Genomic DNA, 23,810 nt, shown 5'->3' with positions numbered 1-23,810 from the left:
CAGAGAGACGTTATTCTCTCACTGATGCCCCAGTGCTAAGTACTCAAACTAATGGTTTAGATTTATATTTATAGATTTATATAAAGGTGAATCTGCTATACATTTAAAGTATGACACACTGCAAAAACAGCTATCCTGATAGTGTCTCAGTTTTTTTAAATGTATAGTGGATTCAATTTTACTGGTGATGCTATATAAATAAAAGAATATTAGCAATTTAGGCAGAACTGTGTAGAAGTTGAACACAAATCCGAGCCATAAGATCGAGCAATTGACCCATGGTCCTCAATAAGAGCAAAAAAAAGTATCTCTCTCTCTCATCTAGATCAAAATTCAAGTAAACTTTATGAAATTTATTTGATTTTGATTACTGCACTGAAATGTACCCCAGAAATCCTATAGTAGTGAATTAACTAGTCAACAAACTATTCTTTATATAGTTTATATAAAGTTTATATATATATATAATATTGTATTAAGACTCATCTCACAATGAGGCGAATTTCAATATAAATCTTGCATTATTTTGGCATTTTAATATTAAAATTAAAGAAGCTGGAGCTATCCAGTTAAACTCAGTTTTTGCATAGCTGTGTACAAAACAAAGCTATGTCTGACATGTACAACAGCTATGGCACCAATTATACTTCTACTTATTTGCATACAAAATCCTGTTACTTCTTAGCACCAGCAGGAAAATTAGTTTCATGCTTATAAGATGTTTTCCTGCTGATAAAGTTCAAACTATTTGTTCCATTAAAAAAAAAAAAAATCTAAATAAGTTAAAATAAGTAATCACATTTCTCAAATTTGTAATTCCCGATGTTTGGAAAAATGGACCAATGGATCATCTAGACAAGACTGCAGCAATAATTCAGACACAGCATGGGTTTGTTAAGAGAAAGTCTTGTCTGACAAATTTGATAAGATATTATGATGTAGTTACAAAGGAACTGGATACAAAAATTTATAGTTAATAAATTTAAGGAAGTGCTAGTCAAAATAACAAAGGCAGATATTGTTGGGATATCAGAGATGTGGCGTTACACAGACATAAGCAGTGCGGAATTGGAATTTCGGGAGTACAATGTGTACAGAAAGGATAGGCAGGACAATAAGAGATGAAGGGTTATGCTGTTAGTTAAGAAACATATAATAAAATATAAGGAAGTGCATCCAATTGATGTTGGTGGACAATACAGTGTTGAGTTGGCTTGGTGTAACATAAGCTGTTGTTGTTATTTGGTTTTTAGGAGCATTAGCAACTAAGGCCATATTGCTCCGGGAATATGCAGTGGTCATTCCCTGACCTTTCCGCATCCTCCGTATTTGGTGGTGACGGGCTCGAACCCTGGTCTAATCAAGAAGCGTGTGCTACACGCTGCTGCTCCTTCCCACCTGGCTACGGAGGCACCTGTGTGTGTGTGTGTGTGACATAAGCACTGGGAAAGGAAAAATGAGAGTAGGTGTGTGCTATAGGTCTAATGAATCTGATGAGTATAATGAGCAATTGTGCAGAGAAATAGAGTGGGCCAGTAAATCAGAGTACCTTATAATGGGAGATTTTAATTTCCCAGAGATTGACTGGAATTTGTGGGTTGGTCACTCACACAATAGCAAGGCTTTTGTAGATTTATTGGATGATTATTTTCTATAGCAGCATGTTCGGGAGGCAACTAGAGGGAGTAATACTTTTGATCTGATTATCAGTAGTGATTCTTCATGCATTAAGAATCTGCAGTAAAAGAACCACTAAGTGGCAGTGATCACAGTGTGCTGAAGTGGGATTTACTCAAAGAGGTAACTAACATCAGGGGTAAAGGGAAGGTTTTTGCTTTTGTAAAGGTGACTATGGTGGTCTGAGACATTATTTAAATTCGATACGGTGTGACCAACTGATGATGTTACCAACAGCAAATTCAAAATGGGAAGCATTCAAGCAAATAATCTTGGAAGCTACTAGGCTTTTCATACCAACTAAGAAATATTGTGCAAGATTTAGGCCCAAATGGTTGTCAGATGAACTAATTAGACATGTAGCAGAGAAGAAAAATGCATGGGATACATATAAATCAACAGGTGATACAGAAACCTATGATAGATATAAGCTAGTCTGCAATCAATTCACAACGGAGGTTAGGCAGGCAAAAGGCAAATTACGAGAAATCTCTGGCAAAGGATGCAAAAAAAAACAGCAAAGAGTTCTTTACTTATGTAAACTCTAGAAGGAAGCGGATGAATCAGATTGGTCCACTTGATATCGATGGCTCAACTGTTGATGATCCTGCTCAGGTAGCTAACAAACTAAATGAGCATTTTGCATCTACATTTACACGTGAGGAGTTATTCAGGGAGGGGAATGCCAGAGGTGAACTAAATTCTGGCAGTAAGCTAGATGATTTTGTAATAACTGAGAATAAAGTGGAGGAGAAATTGTTGAATATAAACGTAAGAAAGGCACCTGGGGTGGATGGAATCTATCCAGTTATTTTAAAGGAGGCAGCAAATGAAGTAAGCAAACCCTTAGCCATAATTATGAGAGCTTCCTTGGACTCAGGGGAGGTACCCAGGTAATTTAAATGTGTAAATATGATCCCAATCCACAAAGGAGGATCAAAGGGAGACACAGGTAATTACAGACCTGTTTGTTTAACTTCTGTTCCAGGGAAATTAATGGAGGCACTGGTTAAAGAAGCATTGCAGGATCACCTAGACAAGATTTCAGTTATAGCTCAGACACAGCATGGGTTTGTTAAGGGAAAGTCTTGTTTGACCAATTTGATTGGATACTATGATGTAGTCACAAAGGAACTGGATGCAAAGAATAATTTTAATATCATATATCTGGATCTTAGAAAGGCTTTTGATACTGTTGCACATGGAAGACTGCTGCACAAAGTAGAGCAGCGTAGCATTGGAGACAAATTGCTGATATGGATAAAGGGATGGTTAAGTGGGAGAACACAGAGAGTGGTAATCGATGGACACTGCTCTTCGTGGACTAATGTGATTAGTGGGGTCCCCCAAGGTTCAGTGTTGGGTCCATTGTTGTTTTCTGTATTCATTAATGATATTGATGATGGTAGATCAGGCTTAATGTCCAAGTTTGTAGATGATACAAAGGTCGGCAGGGTTGTTAATGACACTAACGACAGTACTCTGCTGCAACAGGATCTAGAAAAGTTGAGTAGACGGGATGAGAGGTGGCAACTGAAGTTTACATTGACAAATAACAGTGGCAGAGAGTGAAAAGGACCTGGGGTAATTGTGCAGGCAGATATGTAGTCTTCTGAGCAGTGCAGGCAGTCTGCAAGAGTAGCTCATGGTGTCTTGTCAATGATATACAGGAATTTTTCTAGCAGGAATAAGGAGGTGATCATCCCCTTGTATAAGGCAATGGTCAGGCCACACCTTGAGTACTGTATACAGGTCTGGAGGTCTCATTTTAAGAAGGATGTAGAGCTGTTGGAAAAGTACAGAGAAGTGCAACAAGATTAGTTAATGGAACTTCGTAAGGGTTGCTCTTATGAAGAAAGGCTTAAGTTTTGCAAATTACAGTGTCTGGAGACTGCACCTGTGAGGTGATCTGACTGAGGAGTATAAAGCCTTGAATGGTTTGAGCATGCTCAATGCTGATGGAATTCTTCCTCTTGCTCAGAATAATCGCCTGAGAGGGCATAAATTCAAATTGAGGAAAGACAGTTGAAGGATAGATGTGTGGAAGTTTGCCTTTAGCCAGTGGGTGGTTGATTGCTGGAACAAACTGCCATCTGTCGTTGTAGAAGTTGATATCTTAAACAGATTGAAGGCAGAACTAGACAAACATTTGGATTGAGTGGATGGGTGAAATGAGAAGAGGACGTGTGTTTTTTTTTTTTTTTTTGGCTGATGCTACATAAGCTTGCTTTCTTGCATCATGTGCCCTTGCTAATGCTAAATTCCTAGTTCTAAACGTTTCTAGCTTGTTTCTCCATTATAGTGATCAATAAACTTCATAATAGAGACTGGACCAAAAATAAATTTTACCAGACATAAATTTTAATCCCCACACTTGGCAGTCAAGTGTGGGGATTAAAATCCCAATCCTCTCCCAGAAGTATCGAGATCAGTTTGACTACTGATCTCGATACTTCTGGGAGAGTATCAAAAAGGTATAAAACTGTTTATACCGAAAATTCTAAATATATAAAATGCAAATAAACTGTTAATAATTTATTAAATCACTAATACCCTTTTCTAGAATATATGAAATAATTCATGACCATATGTAAATACTAACATATACTGTAAATACAAATTATGAACCATGCATTGGTTCTGCACATATAACTGCTTACTTGGAGAGCTGTCACTATTCAAAGACTGAGTTTCCAAGTTTCCTGCAACTCCTTCTACACTTTTTGCATGTCGGCGCTTCATAAGTGGGCTATATTTAATAAAATGAAAAGCATGATTATGAAAAATTATTTTTAATTTGAAAATTGTATGTACCTCTGCATTTAATTTCTATCTCTGAGGATGATTTGGTCCCACCAACGATGGCTGGCTGACTTCTGGTCATCATCACTGAAGAGACTAAATCTACATCAACCACAAAAATGGAAACTGAATGTAGAGATGCATACAGGTTTCAAGTTATTTCAATGCCTGCTGTGAAATATAAATGCACAACATCCACTATGTGAAAATAAATTTCAAAAATTGAAATTAATTTAATTATTAGAGAATTCATCAATATAGATAAAAATAACTAAAATAAACTTTACTACCATTAACTTTTTTTTTTAATATTCACTGCAAAACTAATATACATTTTCCTCACTTTTGTTTCAGAGTAATTCCTACAATATATCTGCATTCCAGAAAAATACAGAGAATGTGATTATGAACTTCATATAACTTCAGTATGCATTATTGACATGTTAATGAAATACTATTATTAAGCCCTCTCACCTTTTCAAAGATAATGGGGTGAAAGAGAATCAAGCTTCAATGATTCTGAATGTATAAATAAATTCATCAGCAAGTTAAATTTTTCTAATTCAAGTGGGGGTGTGGGAATAGTAGCCATTCTTAAATTTTAAAACTACCACTGATGAATGTTCTCCAATAATTTATTATTATTATTATTTTTTATTCTGGGTAATAATGCAATAATTCTAAAAGTACATTTTTTAATATTAAAAAAAAAAAAAAAAACTTTTATGATCTAAGTGGTCACAGATGGAAATTTTCACATCCCAACATTCAGAAGTCCATGCTGTAACTGTTAAAAGAGATTTCATATTGAAATTTATGGCCAACAGTAATACCATAAGCACTACAGAAATAAAAATATAGTATATATATCTACAGTGCTTTTTTAAACTATATTTTAAAATCACTGTGAGGTTTGATTTTCTATAAAGACTGCAAAAATAAAAAAACAGCAGATCTTGCTATAACATGCAACATATGTTGCAAAAAATGCATCTTGGTAGATATGCATGTATAACATGCAAATTTTCATATAATAATTAGGGATTGGTTCCATAATGACTATAAATTGTCAATACTTACTCCATCAAAATCAAATGCTATTAAGTAAAAATTTATTGAAATAAAATACATATGAGCATTTGATGGGTAAATTTTCAACTGGGAGAAGCAGGGAAAGGAGTGAAGGAGAATCTTGTTATACAGCCACTCTCCGACTTATGCAAGGGTTGCGTTCTGCAGAAACCTACATAAGTCGGAATTTCCCTAAATGCTTATGCAGCACTTGCAAATTCCATTGAAGCAAATTTGACTGAATTTAATTGAAGCAAAAAAGAAATGTTTGATGAACATGTAAACAGAATTAGTTATTCAATTTTTTTTATCTCATGCAGAGGAAAAATTACAAAAGTGTAAAAAATTACAAAAATTTCAAAATTATAAAATTACAAAGAGAGGAGAGATAGGCATAATGTCAGCAAGTTTTACCTTTTGAGCATCATTGCCAGAATTAACTCCCCAACTGATAAGCACACCACTGCGGAAGTTGAGGACTGTGGAGATTTAGAAGGATTTTTTTCCCAATACATCACAAAATTTCTCTGTAGCTGCAGAATCAGCTCTGGTGACTTCACTGCATATTTTAATGTTTTGGAAACCAGCATGATACTTGAACTTATTAAACCACCCGTTGCTTGCCACAAACTTGACTTGGAGTTTGCTGTACTTAACCTTAATATCTTCATAAGTTCTTCTTGCTTTTTCTTGAATGGCCATTGGGTTCAGGGGCATTTGCTTCTGAATCTGATTTTCCATCCATATTATTAACAGCATTTCCATCTTCCATATAGCAGCTGAATGCCTGTTTTGTGATCACTACTGATCTTAAATACATTAATCCATAAATTATATGCGCACTGTCCCTTAAAATAGTATTCACTATTTTATTGAAGCAGTGAGACCGAATTTCATGCAATAGATGACAAACTTTGTCCTGCTTTGTACTTCTTAATTAGCATTAGCATAGGCATATGATGCAAGAAAACAAACTTATGCAGCATCAGCCAAAAAAAAACACCTCCCATTTCACCACTCCATTTGTTCCAAATGCCTCTCCAGCTCAGCCTTAAATTTATTTCGGTTATCAACTTCCACAACAAAAGATGGAAGTCTGTTCCACCAATCAACTACCTGCTGGCAAAAGACAAATTTCCCACATCTATTCTACAACTGTCTTTCCCCAATTTGAATCTGTGCCCCCCTTCCCCCCTCAGGTTCTTAATCTGAGCAAGAGGAAGAATCCCATCAACATTCAGCTTGCTCAACCCATTCAAAGTCTTATACACCTCAATCAGCTCACCTTGCAGGTGCCTACTCTCCAGGTGCTGCAATTTGCAGAACCTGTCTTGGTAAAAGCACCTCTTTGTTACCCTCACTAATCTTGTTGCCTCTCTCTTTGTACTTGTTCTAGCAACTCTATATCCTTCCTAAAATGAGCCCTCCAGACCTGTACACAGTACTCTAGGTGTGGCCTGACCATTGCCTTGTATAATGGGATAATCACCTCCCTGTCCCTGCTAGAAAAATTTCTATATATCATTGGCAAGACTCCATGACCTGCCCTGCAGCCCATCTGCACTGCTCAGCAAACTTCATATTTGACTGCACAATTACCCACATGTCTTTTTCACTTTTCATTTCCCTGAGTGTAGTACCACACAGTTGGTACATTTCTCTTCGGTTATTGCTACCCATATACAGTACTTTGCATTTGTCAATGTTAAACTTCAGTTGCCACTTCTGAGCCCATTTTCCCAACATATCTAGATCCAGTTGGAGTACCATACTGTCTTTACTGTCATTAACAACTCTGCCAACCTCTGTATCATCTACAAACTTGGACATTAAACCTGATATACCTTCATCAATATCATTGATAAATATACAAAATAACAATGGGCCCAACACTGAATCCTGGGGAACTCCACTAATAACATTTGTCCTCGAAGAGCAGTGTCCACTGATTACCACTCTCTGTTGTCTCCCACTCAACCATCCCTTTATCCATTGTAGCAGCTTACCCTTGATGCCATACCTCTCCAATCTATACAGCAGTCTTCCATGTGCAACAGTATCAGAAGCTTTCCTGAAATCCAAGTATATGATATCAAAATTATTTTTTGCATTCAGTTCCTTTGTGACCACATCATAGTATCCAATCAAATTGGTCAGACAAGACCTCCCTTTGTAATAGAGGCATGTGAACCATGCTGTGTCTTAACTATTACTGCAGTCTTGTCTAGATCAGTGGTCTCAAACTCAAATTGCATGCGGGCTGAATGCACGATCTGAAAGCAGCTGATGGGCTGGAATTTTTTTTTTTTTAGCAAAATGAGAATGAATATAAGCACTGTATTTACAATAACTACATAATTGAGATGTATTTGCGGGCCGGGTAAAATTGCTTTGGGGGCTGGATGCAGCCCACGGGCCGCCAGTTTGAGACCACTGGTCTAGATGATCCTGCAATGCTTCTTTAACCAGTGATTCCATTATTTTCCCTGGAACACGTTAAACTAACAGGTCTATAGTTACTTATGTCACCTTTTGAACCCCCTTTGTGAATTGATGATACATTTGCAAACCTCCAGTCCATGGAAGCCTCCCCTGAGTCCAAGGAAGCTCTCATAATTATGGTTAAGGGTTTGCTTACTTCCTTTCTGCCTCCTTTAATATAACTGGATAGATCCTGTCCACCCCAGGTGCTTTTTTTATGTTTAATTTCAACAATTTCTCCTCCACTTTGCTCTCAGTTATTACAAAATCACTTAGCTCCGTGTTAGAGTTTGATAAACTTCTGGCACTCCCCTCATTGAATAACTCCTCATGTGTGAATGTAGATGCAAAATACTCATTCAGTTTATCAGCTACCTCAGTATGATCATCAATAGTCATCCCATCTATGTTAAATGGTCCAATCTGATTCATCCCTTTCCTTCTAGAGTTTACATAAGTAAAGTTTTTAAATCCTGTACAGAATTTAAAAACTGTCTGAGACCCCTGTAGTCACCTTTACGAAAGCAAAAGCCCTTTCCATTACGAAAGCAAAAGTCCTTTCTGATATTCCCTGTCAGAGACTTGGCAATTTGGAATCTCCTCTCTTTGATGTTCTCTGGCTTAAAATCTCTCTACCTCATTGTGTCAAATTCATCTGTTGTCTCTACCGTTCTCCCAACTCCACTAATCACTTGGAGCTCTTTGACTTCCTCTCTTTGCAACTTGACTTTCTCCATTCGAACTTTCCTAACAGTGAAGTAATTTTCCTTGGTGATTTTAATGTTCACAACTCCAGCTGGCTTCTGTTTTCTAGTCACACCGACCCAGCAGGTCGAGATGCTGAGGCTTTTGCAATTACTAATGACCTAGCACAGATTGTTCATTTACCTACAAGAATACCAGACAATACTAATCATACAGCCAATACGCTTGATCTTTTTCTCACAAACAACCCTTCTAAGTACATGGTCGAAGTGAGAGGTCCTTTAGGCACTTCAGATCACAACTTGGTGATTGTCTCTTCTCCAATGGCTATTCCCAACCACGTGTTGTTTGGCATTACAAGAATGCAAAATGGGATGACCTGCGAGACTTCTTTTCTTCTATTTCTTGGTCGGATTACTGTTTCAAAACTTCTGATGTCAACGTTTGCTCAGATCATGTCAGTGAAATTATTCTTGCAGGAATGGAATCCCTTATCCCACACTCCACTTTAAAATCTCTTCCTTTATCTAAACCTTGGTTTTCCAATAAATGTGCTAAGGCTGTCCAAGAGAAGAATGTTGCATATCGTAATTGGCTTGTTTCTAATTCTTCAGTTTCATTTTCTGCCTACACCAAAGCTCGCAACAGTTGTAAAGCAGTTATTAATCAGTCCAAACTAGCGTTTGAACAGGCTAAGAGTAGAAAACTTGCTTCTTTCCCTAATGGTAGCCGAGCATTCTGGTCTCTTGCCAAAGCTATTGGTGCAACTTTTGTCCATCTCTGCTCCCACCTCTGTCCAAACCAGATGGTTCTGTTGCCACTTCAGCCAAGGATAAAGCTGACCTGCTAGCATCCCATTTTTCTTCCAGCTCATGTATTAATGACCTTGGTAAAACACCTCCCACCATTTCTAACACGCTCCATTCAATGCCTCCTGTGGTCTTCCGTCAAAAGGATATCAGAAGGATTTTGATGAATCTTGATGCTACGAAAGCTCCAGGTCCTGATGGTATTTCTCCACTTGTTCTCAAAACCTGTGCTCCTGAACTTACTCCTATTCTTTGCCGCCTTTTTTCACTTTCTTATTCCAAAGGTGTTTTTCCTTCTGCTTGGAAATTTGCTCATATCCAGCCAGTTCCTAAAAAGGGTCACAAATCCCTCCCATCTAATTAACGTCCCATTGCAATTACTTCTACTCTTTCTAAAGTAATGGAGAAATCAATTAACCGCCAACTTTTAAACTACCTAGAAACCTTCCATCTGATCAACGATCGCCAGTATGGATTCCGTCAGTGTCGATCCACTGGTGATATTCTGGCTTATGTTACCCATTTATGGACTAATTCAATGGAAAGGTTCGGTGAAACACAAGTAGTTGCTCTTGACATCTCAAAGGCTTTTGATCGTGTTTGGCATAAAAGTCTTCTAAACAAGCTTCCATCTTATGGTTTGCCAACTGTTTTTAGTAATTGGTTATCCAGTTTTCTCTCTGATCGCTCACTGAGGGTGATGGTAGATGGCTCTCTGTCTTCTAACTTCTCCACTAATGCCAGTGTCCTCCAAGGTTCAGTTCTTTCCCCCACTCTTTTCCTCTTGTATATCAATGACCTTCTTCCATTGACTGGAAATCCTATCCATAGTTTTGCCGATGATAGCACATTGCATTCAACTTTCCATTTTGAGAAACCTTGTCCTGCTCAATCAGCTTCAACTTCTCGAAAATCTGCTACCAATTCCTTAAATGCCGATCTTCAGGTAATTCTCCAGTGGGGCAAAGACAACTTAGTTGATTTCAACCCTTCTAAAACTCAGTCTTGTCTTTTATCTCGCAAAAAGGATTCTTCTGCTCCTATGCTTATCTTTAGTGACACTCCAATTTCTAGACAAAATGATATATCTCTTTTGGGGATTGCCCTGACTTCTAATCTCTCTTGGCACAAGCACATTACAAATATTGCTTCCTCTGCATCTAAAAAACTTGGTTTTCTCTTTCGCTCTCAGCGTTACTTTTCTTCCAAGCAGCTGCTCACTCTGTATAAATCGCAAATTCGCCCTGCCATGGAATATTGTTCCCACATCTGGGGTGGTGCCCCCAAAACCTCTCTCAGGCTTCTTGATTCCATTTAGAAGAGGGCAGTTAGGTTAATTAATGATTCATCTCTAACAGAGTCTCTCCACTCGCTTTCTCATAGACGCACTGCTTCTGCTGCATGCCTCTTCTACAGATACTTCCATGGGCACTGTTCTTCTGAACTGGCTTCTATAATTCCTGCTCTCTCTTTCAAAACAGTCCGAACACGTGCCGCCACCAGCCAACATCCATTTACTGTCCAACTTCAAACCCACAGAACCAACTTTTCATCTTCCTCATTTATTCATTCAACTGCCGTTTTCTGGAACAACCTTCCTTCGTACGTATTTCCCGAAAATTACAATCTACAGAAGTTCAAGTCCAATGTCAACAAATATCTTCTTTCGTCTTCTTAACCTCAAACCCAAGCACGGTACTAAGTACTATAGCTTCTAATACCTCTCGTGTTTGGGGTTCACATAAAAAAAAAAAAAGATAGTCAAAGAATTCTGATACATTATTCCATCTCCTTAAGTGTTGCAAGAAATGTGTGTCTGGGATTTCGGATAGTGACTTAAAAAGCTAGTCTTCTTTTGTTTTAAAGAACAGAAGTCTAGGATCAAATGCTTTGACTGTCTGCAATATATGGCATAAACTGTACCAAAGAGAATTTTCTCTTGTGAGGTAGGAGTAAGTAAGATTTGTGTGTCCTGTTCATAATCTGACAAGAATTATTTCTTATCTGATCTTTCTTTCACTAAATTTACACCGTTGTAATTCTAACTTAATTTGAAAAAGTTTACTTTGAAGTTGTATAGCCTGAATATGGTACTTTAAAGTCGAGACTTATGGGACCTTCTGCCATTTTCTTTGCATTGTCTGCCTCTTAATGAGCCTTGATTCCAATGTGTCCAGGAATCTAACAGAATTTTGTCATTTGGATCTGGTTGTCTGGTAAGTTTATCTAGTGTGTTCTGAGTCTCTCTGGACTGGATTATTGTTGCAAGGTTTGTATTACACATTGAGAGTCTGTAAAAATCAGACTGTATGTGATAGTGTTATACCATATTTTTTTTAGCACTAATTGTATTTCTTATAGTTCTGCTGTATAAATGCTACATTTGGTAGAAGGCTATTGTCCTAAAACTATGTTTAGGAAGCTTGCTGCTGTGCCCACCTTGGTATCTAGTTTTTGGAATCTATTGTTTCTAGAGTCTAGGCCAGTGGTTTTCAACCTTTTTTTAATAACAGCACCCCTAAGTAATTTATTTTATTTTGCAGCACCCCTACTCAATTTTCTGCCTGTTAGATCCAATTCTGTGTGTGTGTGTGTGTGCATATATATAAATATATATAAAATATTAAAAAATATATATGTTATATGATATTTATTACAATAATATAATTATAAAAATTACATTTCATAATACAAATTATATATATATATATATACAGTATATAATTTTGTTCTTTATACAGAGGTACTAAGTAAACATCAATTATAGATCACCACAAAATTAAAAAGATACTGTACATCTTTTTATAATAAAATAAACATATAAATTAAAAAATAATAATAAGTTTAAGTAACTTAAACCCAAATTACGTGGCACCTCTGGAATGTTGTTGCGGCACCCCGGTTGAAAACCACTGGTCTAGGCCATTTCTGTTATTGCTTTTGGAACATCTGGACATGTTTCTGTGTACAACATAAAATGCATTACATACACAGCATGTAATTGTTGGAGATTGCTTCTAGATAGGGAAGCTTTTACCCATTTACAGGATGATTAGGGATACTTTTTATTTTGGCTGAATACTTTTAAAAGCAGAACTGCTCTTCTCAGATGGAGGTTCCTAGGCTTCTGCATATAGACTGTGAACTGGAGAGGTCCAATGTGCTCCTAGATATATGTAGCTGTCTTAAGGCACCCAGTCTTGTGGAGTTATACACTGGAACTTTGAGTTATGATATTATTAAGTCTCTGTGTAAATGTAGTAGTGTGTATCTATCTACTCCACACGCTGTTGCAGATAAAACTCTCATGATATTTAGTTTCTTTAAACAGCTTGTTCTTAAATTTAACATGTTCCAAAAAAAGTTAGTTTTTTAATCAAGAATTAATCCTAGAATATTTTATGCTTGGTGTAACTGGGATTGCCTGTTCTCCAAGATTTAGCTCTGGGTCTGGGTGTAGGTTTTGCTTTCCCCCAAATGTTGTTTGTGTGGAAATTGGGAAGTTGTTGTTTAGGGCCCATTCAAGAAGTTTACTAATTTCTCCTTGCAGCTGATGTTCTATTGTTTACATGTGAGAGTGGCAAGAAATTCTGAAATCATCTGCATTTAGGGCCATATCCACTGTATTTGGCATTTGTTTTGCTTTTGACTTTATTTTCATGACAAAGAGCATAGCACCGAGTACTGACTCCTGAGGTACTCCACCAGCCTGTGGAAATACCCTTGAGAAAGCGATTAGCATTCTAACTTAGAAAGTTTAGTGTTGTGAAAAGTTTCTTATAAATAGTGGGAGGGGTGTCCTCTAATTCTAAAGTTGTACAAGTCTCTGAGTATTCCATACTATCATGCCATATTCTGTGATTTCTCTACGAAATTAGAAATTTCATAGAGAAAGCTCTTATTATGAAATATTCTTTTCTTACATGCATTTCTTATGTTGTTTTTTTGTTTTAATCTTAAATCTAAAGTTGACCTTTTTTGGTTGAAACCACTGAGTCGGTTACAGGACTCCAAATACCACATCAGTGGCAAGAAATTTTTGCATTTATCATTATTTCTACGATTTTCAATAGACAGTGGTTAGATCTATGGAATGACAATGGTTAGGATTTGTGAGACCTTTTCCTGGTTTGGGAAATTCCAAAACGATTGCATGATGCTATTGATTTGGAAAACAGTTTTCAGATAAGATTCTGTTATAACAGGAGTGGTGTATACACCACACTGCCCTCCACAATTCTCTATGAGTGATTTTTATATATGAGTGATAACTGTTTTAACATTATATAGATTATTCCACCATTTGGACCTGCTACACTTTGTTTTGCCTGACACGGTGCTTTGTGTAATCCTGTCAAAGTGAAAGCTTGATTATATGGTTCATTATTTTTGGTTGAGAAATTCAGATTATGCAATTCTGCTTGGATTTTGTATTTCTAAAAGGCTAATGTGTATGAATTATTACTGGAAACCTTTGTAGAGGTTTCCCCGAGATTGTTTGCAATGCCTCGTGGGTCATGTGTATCTTGTCCGTTCCATTTAATAAATAGTAGTAAGATTCTCTGATATCTGTTGTTCATCTTATTCATTTTGTTCCAGACTGTACAGCTGTTTTTTTGGTTATTGTTAAAGGCAAAATGGATCCAAGAATCTTCTTTATTTTTCTTTATAATGCATCTAGTTTCTCCCCTTGATTTTTTTTTTAAATTAAGCAACTAAGGCCATATTGCTCCCGAATATGCGGTGGTCATTCCCTGACCTTTCCGCATCCTCCGTATTTGGTGGTCATGGGCTTGAACCCCGGTCTAATCAAGAAGCGTGTGCTACGCACTGCCGCTCCTGCCCACCTGGCTACGGAGGCGCCGTGAAACCATGTGTAACTGGACATATATGTATGTATCAAACAAATCGTACCAGTATGGAATGTATCACTGGATGCATGGAAACTTAGTGTTAGGTGAATATGAACTTCTAAAATTATTACATATATAATTAATGATTTTAAAATTAAAAACTTCACAAAAAATCCTTCTATACTTAAATTACCTAGATGTCTGGCTTTCTCTTTGTGAAGTTGTAATTCCTGGAGTGAACCCTGCTTTCAACTCTTGGAGCTGTTGTTCATAATCTGAGGAAGCTAAAGTGTAAGCAATAATTGATCCAGGCTCTTCATCATATACTAACACAGGCACCTAGTAATCAAAAAATATATCTAATATCAAATTACATTTTATTATATCGAAGTACCATATTATGTTTTTATGGTGTTCATAATCACAAAAGATTGTGGACTTTGAGTATCTTTAGTACCTTAAATTGTTTGAAAATTAGGGATAAAGAAGAAATTCATTAACAATGGCTTTTAATTTTTGTATAATTTTTAAGATTAAAATATACAGGGTGAGCTAGAATGTTTTTTTTTTTTTTTTATTAAGTGCCATGATGACTAGAAGGTCATGGGGCATTAGTATATCATGTAAGTAAATTGGATGTACTCTATGATTGGTTTGGGAAGCAAATAAAATATTAAAAATGCTGAAACAGTAAAAGAGTCAAAATACTAACAACTTATAATAGATTACAATGTCAATTCTTTGCACAGTCATCTAATCTAATACTTATACAGGGTGTCATCCTTGAAATCAACATTAATATTTATTGAGGGAATGGTTCATTGAAAGACAAGTAGAAAAGTTGACACTCAGTTTGAAGTAGGAGCAACAGGTTTTGAGTTACAGCATTAAACAGATTAGTGATGTCATTTTCACTTTTAGCATTTTTTTAAAAATCATAAAGTGGAGTGTGCAAATCAGATTATTGCACAAAATGTTATTTAAATTGTTGTACTGTATTTTTAATGAAAATCCCAAATGAGAGGTATAAGAATCTATAGTACTCAGTATCTTGCATGGGTTGAAGGTTGAGAAGGTGAAAAAAGATATTTGTTGACATTAGACTTGAACTTCTGTAGACTGTAATTTTTGGGAAATACATATGAAGGAAGGTTGTTCCAGAAAACGGCAGTTGAATGAATAAATGAGGAAGATGAAAAGTTGGTTCTCAAAGTTTGAAGTTGGACAGTAAATGGACGTTGGCGGCACGTGTTCGGACTATTTTGAAAGAGAGAGTGGGAATTATAGAATCCAATTCAGAAGAACAGCACCCATGGAAGAATTTGTAGAAAAGGCATGCAGCAGAAATAGTACGTCTATGAGACAGAGAGTGGAGAGGCTCTGTTAGAAAACAGTCATTAATTAACCTAACTGCTCTCTTCTGAATGGAATCTAGAAGCCTGAGAGAGGTTTTGGGGGCACCACCCCAGATGTGGGAACAATATTCCATGGTAGGGTGGATTTGGGATTTGTACAAAGTGAACAGCTGTTTGGAAGAAAAGTAACACTGAGAGCAAAAGAGAAAACCAAGTTTTTTAGATGCAGAGGAAGCAATATTTGTAATGTGTTTGTGCCAAGAGAGATTAGAAGTCTGGGTAATCCCCAAAAGAGATATATCATTTTGCTTAGAAATCAGAGTGTCACCAAAGATAAGCATAGGAGCAGAAGAATCCTTTTTGCAAGATATAAGACAGGACTGAGTTTTAGAAGGATTGAAATCAACTAAGTTGTCTTTGCCCAACTGGAGAATTACCTGTAGATCAACATTTAAGGAATTGGATATTCGAGAAGTTGAAGCTGACTGATGAGGGCGAGGTTTCTCAAACTGGAAAGTGGAATGCAATGTGCTATCATCAGCAAAACTATGGATAGGATTTCCAGTCAATGGAAGAAGGTCATTAATATACAAGAGGAAAAGAGTGGGAGGAATAACTGAACCTTGGGGGACACCAGCATTAGTGGAGAAGTTTGAAGATAGAGAGCCATCTACCATCACCCTCAGTGAGTGGTCAGAGAGATAACTGGATGACCAATTACAAAAAACAGCTGACAAACCATAAGATGGAAGCTTGTTTGGAAGACCTTTATGCCAAACATGATCAAAGGCTTTTGAAATGTCAAGAGCAACTGCTTGTGTTTCACTGAACTTTTCCATTGAATTTGTCCATAAATAGGTAACATAAGCCAGAATATCACTAGTGGATCGACACTGACGGAATCCATACTGATGATTGTTGATCAGACAGAAGGTTTCTAGGTAGTTTAAGAGTTGGCGGTTAATTGATTTCTCCATTACTTTAGAAAGATAGAAGTAATTGCAATGGTACAATAATTGGATGGGAGGGATTTGTCACCCTTTTTAGGAACTGGCTAGATATGAGCAAATTTCCAAGCAGAAGGAAAAACACCTTTGGAATAAGAAAGTAAAAAAAGGCGGTAAAGAACAGGAGTAAGTTCAGGAGCACAGGTTTTGAGAACAAGTGGAGAAATACCATCAGGACCTTGAGCTTTCTTAGCACCACGATTCGTCAAAATCCTTCTGACATCATTTTGACGGAAGATCACAGGAGGCATTGAATGGAGCGTGTTGGGAATGGTGGGCAGTGTTTTACTAGGATCCTTAATACATGAGTTGGAAGAAAAAAATGGGATGCTAGCAGGTCAGCTTTATGCTTGGCTGAAGTGACAAGTGTGATGAAAATGTAAGGTTGCAACAGACTGTTGACTTCATTACGTGTATGATGAGTAGAAGAGCATTAATGTTAGCAGAATATGCAGACATTCACTTTTTGTATGGTTTATGTAGCTATCGAAAATCAGAGTCATTTTCCAAGAAGGCGACACCCTAAATGGCATGTGTTTATCAATCCCCACCATAATTTGAGGAAATGGGGTATAGTGAAAATGCATCATGACTGAGGCCGGCTCCAATAATATTTAACACAAGTAGAGAAAGAGGTGCTGGATATCATGACATTAGATATCTCTCCACCAGCACATGAAAAGTTGCTGTAAGAATGGGTCATCCCAAAACTTTCATTTGGTGTACACTGCGGGAACATGGGCTGTATGTGTACCATATGCATAGAGTTCAGGGATTGCAAGCAGGAAATTCACCTGCATGTGAGCAATTTGTTATGGATACTTAATCGTATCAACAACAGTCCTGACTTTGTCAACATCCTGTGGACTAATGAGGCAACATTTACACAAGATGAGATATTCAACATGCACAATCTCCATACATGGTCAGTAGAAAATCCTTACACCATTTCGCAATCCCATTTCCAAGTGGGGTTTAGCGTCAATATGTGAGCTGGCACTGTAGGAGATAATTTTATTCATCACGGGTTCCCTGCCTGCTGTTCATTACTTACAGTTTTTGCAGAGGACATTTCCAACACTTCTGGAAGAATGATCCTTTAAGTGTATGTGACAATATGTAGTTTCAGCATGACAGAATACCTCCACATTTTGGGCAACAACCAAGAACATTCTTAAATGATCATTATCAGAATCATTAGACTGGTTGTGGAGGTCTCGTTTCTTGGCTGCCCTGCTCTTCTGACCTTATTAATCTATTGGATTTTTATGTGTAGGGTCACACAAAACAAACTTTGTGTGACAAATAGTTCTCTGTGGTGTCACACAAAACAATTTGTTTTGTGTGACACCACCGACGTTAACGACTGAGATAACTTGTTGAATCAAATCCACGAAGCTGCCACTGCTATTAAAAACAACACAGTGCTCCTTGCATATGTATTAGATTCCTTCTCATGCCATGTTGAAGCATGTCACATGCCCTAATTTCGAACATCTTTTGTGATATTTCTTTTGATCATGCTTCAGTTTGATTGCAGTACTAATAAAATTCATTTATTCCTGCTGTACAACGTTATTGAGTTTCTGAGTGCTCTTTAATTCATAGCTAATTTTAATCAATGAAAATCTATTGTTCTGGATTTATTGATAATCATGTAGTGCAACTAACATTATTCAAATACTTAGTAATAATTAAAATAAAAATGCTTTTACATAAATAATCATTTCTAATTAAAGTAAGCTTTTTCATTTCGACTGCTTTCATAAATTTACTATTACACACAAAACACTAGAAGTGGAAATGATGCCACTAATCTGTTTAATGGTCTAACTCAATTCAACTCTAACTCAACCTGTTGCTCTTACTTCAACTGGAGTGTAAACTTTTCTTCTTCTATTTTAATGAACAATTCCCTTAATAAATATTGACACTGATTTCAAGGACACCCTGTATATAAATAATTCATGTAAGATAAATAAATTTTGATTTATTCTATAGGCAGCCAAGGCCAAAGGAGTTTATAGATTAATTGTGACTGCACTGAATTATTAAGAGTAGCTGATTTTTGGTGCTACAGTTCACAATGGTCATACAGCATACAAACTCAAATCTGCAGCCTCCTTACTTGGGGCTGCACATGCTAACCACAGCTGCCACATGATCATTTATTATTAACACAGTAAACAGTAGCAATTTATGGCATGTTTTAAATTTTTATCCATTTTTTTAAATTTCTTGTTTAGAAAGGCTTTCTGTGGATTGAAAACATGAGGAAAATATCAATACTTTGCCGACTGAATATATGTTTTATTTGTTTTATTAACAATATTATAACACAGTTTAATTATTTTTATTTCAAAAACATTTTGATAGTGTGAATGACTGGCCTGAGTACAATGCTATATTTAATTAATGGCTGTGAACTATTAGTTTAATTTAGCCAAATGTAACCATTATTTTGTTCCTCACTGCTTGAAAAAATTAATGGAACACAGAAAACATGGTAACTCATACAGCTTGTGATGAATCGGGACAAAATATGATATGGTGGTGTTCTATAGAATAATGATGAAATAGGGATACAGCGAGAATCTTCGGACAGGTATAAGGGACATATATAGGAGTTGTATAAGAATTACCAAAAAGGCCACATTACAGAAGTCGATACAAAATGCTCGAAAATATGGTCACATAACATCAGTACGATGGTTAAACAGGCCAACAGCAGTGAACCATGCTTGATATAAGGGTGCTATAAGATTCTGCAGCAACAAATTCCATTTTTTTTTAGCTCACCAAGTGACCAAGGAGTTGGTTACCGGAGTACAATGCGACACCCAGGAGCATTCCACACATGTTCAATCAGAATTAATTCTGGTGATCATGCTGGCCACAGCAGTCGTTGGATATGTTCAGTTTCAAGATATTCCTCCACCACTTGAGTTCTGTATGCAGTGTAATTGCCTTGCACAAAAAAAAAAATCTGGACCAACCGCACCCCTAAAAAGTCACACATAGGGTTTGACAAGCTGTTGTCAGTACCTCTGTGCAGTTACAGTACCCCTATCAAAAACATGACGTGCGCGGCTATCAATCATTATTCCGCATCGCACAAGAACACCACTTCCACCTTAAGTGTTTCTTTTTCTGATGTTGGAGGGATGGTATCGCAATCTTTGTTGATGAAACAATGTTTAGCCAATGTGCCACCTCTGCCTGCGATTGCCAGGCTACAAGTCATCCAACAGTCTACCATCTCAAAGAATCATCTGACTGATGATGACTTGCCATCCTGAGTACTGGAGATGTGGCTATCCCACTGGACAAATCAAAAAAATGGGAATGATATGGTCACAACTCATGTTTTTATAGGCATGAATAATTTGCATGATGTGTGGCTCTGTAAGGTGGTAGATTGATTTCTATTGGATACTCAGAAATTGCATGCCATGATGCCTATGTTATCAAATATTCACCTCTGTCGACACTATTCACAATAAAATGTTTGTGAAAAACATATTTTTCTGTTAATTTTGTCAACCAGTGTAGGTTATGGCCACAAGCAGGTCATGATAATCAGTCTACTGAAAGGATAACTTACAGAATAAATAGATTTTCCTATTGTTTTTGGAAAAAAATCAAAGTTTGATTTTCATTTTGACCAAACTAATTTTTTTATTTTATTTATTTATTTTACTTTTTCCATTTATTCCTACTATTTCTGTTTGCTTTCTAGAACAAACATCTTCAATATGTATTCCTGAAAATTACAACTTAAGAATATATTGGTCTTGATTAATAATATCACTACTGACATTGCCACATGGTGGCTTTGGATTTAAAACTTCCAGGCACCCTACCAATTCTGTAATGGCTGGATGCAGTTTAACTATTAGTTCATTGTATAGAAAAAAGATTTTTCATTTAAGTTTTGAATATTTTTTGTGTTTATGAGAAAAATGGATGTCGAAAGCTACTGATAACAGAGATTCTCATGGTTTGCAACATCACAAATGCTATGAATTGAAATCAAACTATGTAATGAAGAAATGGAAATATTTTATATGAAAAGAGCAGCATTAATAGAATCTCGTGAATTTGATATAAGAAAGCATTGTTAAAAGATAACTGCCAAACAGTATTCTCCAATATGCTACAATATTAGCAGAGACCTACGATGCAAGAAAGCAAGCTTATATAGCAAAGGCAAAAAAAAAAAAAAAACTTTCCCTTTTCACCCATTCATTCACTCCAAATGTTTGTCAATCCTATCAGCACTGAGCTTGCTCATTCAAGGCATTATACACCTCAATCAAATCACCTCGAAGGTGCCTAGTCTCCATCCAGACGTGGCAATTTGCAGAACTTAAGTCTTTCTTTATAACAGAAACCCTTTGTCCCATTCACCAATCTCATTGCCCCTTCTCTGTATTCATTCCAGCAGCTCTACATCCTTCCTAAAATAAGGCCTCCTGACCTGTATACAGTACTCAAGGTGTGGCCTGATCATTGCCTTATATAAGAGGATAACCACTTTCTTATCCCTGCTATCAAAATTCACGTATATCCTTGACAAGATACCATGACCTGCTCTGGCCGCCTGTCGGCACTGCTCAAAAAACTTCATATCTGACTACACAATTACCTCAGGTCTTTTTCATTCTCCACTGCCCTGAGTGTGGTACCACACAATTGGTACATTACTCTGGTGTTACTGCTACCATATGCAGTACTTTACATTTGTCAATATTAAACTTCAGTTGTAACCTCTCATCCCATCTACTAAACTTTTCTAGATCCTTTCTTGGTAACAGAAACTTGGTTTCTGTGACCAAGAAAGTAGTGTACTGTCATTAACAACCCTGCAGCCTTCATATCGTCTGCAAACTTGGACATTAACCCTGCTTTACCTCCATCAATATCATTGTAAATATACAAAAGAACAATGGGCCTAACACCGAATCCTGGGGAACTCCACTAATAACATTAGTCCACAAAGACCAGTGTCCATTGATTATCACTTTCTGTCTTCTCCCACTCAACCATCCCTTTATACACAGCAGCAACTTACGTTTAATGTCATACTGCTCCAATTTGAATAGTAGTCTTCGGTGTGACAAAACAGCAACAAAAGCTTTCCTAAAATCCAAGTATACGATACCAAAATTATTTTTCGCATCCAGTTCCTTTGTCACCACATCATAGTATCCAATCAAATTGGTCAGAGAAGACTTTCCCTTAACAAATCCATGCTGTTTCTGAACTATAACTGCAGTCTTGTCTAGATGATCCTGCAGTGCTGCTTTAACCAGTGACTCCATTACTTTCCCTCTAACAAAAGTTAAACTTCCAGGTCTGTAATTATTCGTGCGACTCTTTGATCCTCCTTTGGGAATTGGGGACACATTTGCACATCTCCAGTCCACAGGAACCTTCCCTGAGTCCAAGGATAACCCCGGGAGCTCATATCTGGTGAGTATGGGCTTGGCACACCCAGGGTCCTGAGTTGGATATCATCATTCTTCTCTTTCTTGGTGATTCCTTTTGACTCCCTCTCTCTCTCTCTCTCTCTCAGGGTAACTCGGGAATTTTTTTGGCTGGTGCAGCATAAGCTTCAGGCTTCCTTGCACCATATGGCTAATAATAATAATAATAATAAATAAATAATAATAATGCTCTCATAATTATGGCTAAGGGTTCGCTTACTTCCTTTGCTGTCTCCTTTAATATAACTGAATAGATTCCCTCCACCCCAGGTGCTTTTCTTATATTGAACAATTTTTCCTACTTTGCTCTCAGTTATTACAAAATCATTTAGCTTCCTGCTAGAGTTTGATAAGCTTTTGGCCTCCACTTCCCTACAAGATTCCTCATGCGTGAATGTAGATGCAAAATACTCATTTAGTTTGTCTTCTACCTCAGCAGGATCATCAACAATTGAACCATCGATATCAAGTGGACCAATCTGATTCATCCCCTTCCTTCTACAAGTAAAGAAGTCTTTGCTGTTCCTCTTTGCATCCTTTGCCAAAGATTTCTCATAATCTGCCTTCGCCTGTCTAAGCTCATTTGTGACTTGATTATATCTACCAGTCTTTTGTGTCACTTGATAATTTATATATATTCCATGCATTTTTCTTCTGCCACGAGTCTCATTAGTTCATCTGACATCCATTTAGGCCCAAACCTTGAACAATATTTCATCAGTTGGTCCTACTGTATAGAATTTAAAAACTGTCTGAGACCACTTGTCACCTTTACGAAAGCAAAAAACCCTTCACTTTACCTCTAATGGTAGTTACTTCTTTGAGTAAATCTCACATCAGCACACTGTGATCACTGCCACCTAGTGGTTGCTTTATCTGCATATTCTTAATGCATGAGAATCACTGGTGATAATCAGATCAAGAGTATAACTCCCTCTGGAAGCGTATCGAACATGCTGCTGTAGAAAACAATCATCCAATACATCCACAAAAGTCTTGCTAGTGTGCGAGTGACCAACCCACCAGTTCCAGTCAATACCTGGGATGTTAAAATCCCCCATTATAAGACATTCTGATTTATTGGCCTATTCTATTTCTCTGTATAACTGTTCATTGTACTCATCAGAGTCATTAGGCCTATAACAAACTCCTACCCTCATTTTTGCTTTCCCAGTGCTTATGTCACAACAAACTCACTCAACATTGCACTGTCCATCTAAATTAATTGGATGCACTTCCTTAGATTTTATGTGTTTCTTAACTAACAGCATAACCCCTCCTCCCTTTCTGTACATACTGTACTCCCCAAATTCCAATTCTGTATTCCTTATATCTGTGTCACACCACATCTCTGATATCCCAACAATATCTGCTTTTGATGTCTTGACCAGCACTTCAAATTCATAAAATTTATTTACTATACTCCTAAAATTGGTGTACATGCAGGTATACACGCACCTGTTCTTACTCCTAGTTATTTTAACACAGCCCATGTATTTACTTGTTTCATGACCCAGCAGTTCCTGAAATCCCCAGCAACTTGCTTTGCAGGCTGCTGCTC

At 37.0% G+C, this 23,810-nt stretch overlaps 1 protein-coding gene across 1 annotated transcript in view; it reads right to left on the bottom strand.

Annotated features, from left to right (window-relative positions):
• fab1 (1-phosphatidylinositol 3-phosphate 5-kinase fab1) overlaps positions 1 to 23,810 on the bottom strand; it is an 809,612-nt gene that overhangs the window by 116,791 nt on the left and 669,011 nt on the right. The window contains exons 34-35 of the mRNA XM_090380831.1: positions 14,592 to 14,737; positions 4,338 to 4,426 (exon numbers count right to left, since the gene is read on the bottom strand). Coding sequence (XP_090236957.1) covers positions 4,338 to 4,426; positions 14,592 to 14,737 — 235 coding nt within the window. The remainder of the gene's footprint in view (positions 1 to 4,337; positions 4,427 to 14,591; positions 14,738 to 23,810) is intronic.

Source organism: Mastigoproctus giganteus, chromosome 9, assembly GCF_048544385.1.
Source record: "Mastigoproctus giganteus isolate SK-2022 chromosome 9, ASM4854438v1, whole genome shotgun sequence".
Taxonomy (NCBI): Eukaryota; Metazoa; Arthropoda; class Arachnida; order Uropygi; family Thelyphonidae; genus Mastigoproctus; species Mastigoproctus giganteus.
Note: the sequence above shows the minus strand (reverse complement) of the source record. Positions and strands in the feature narration are given on the sequence as shown.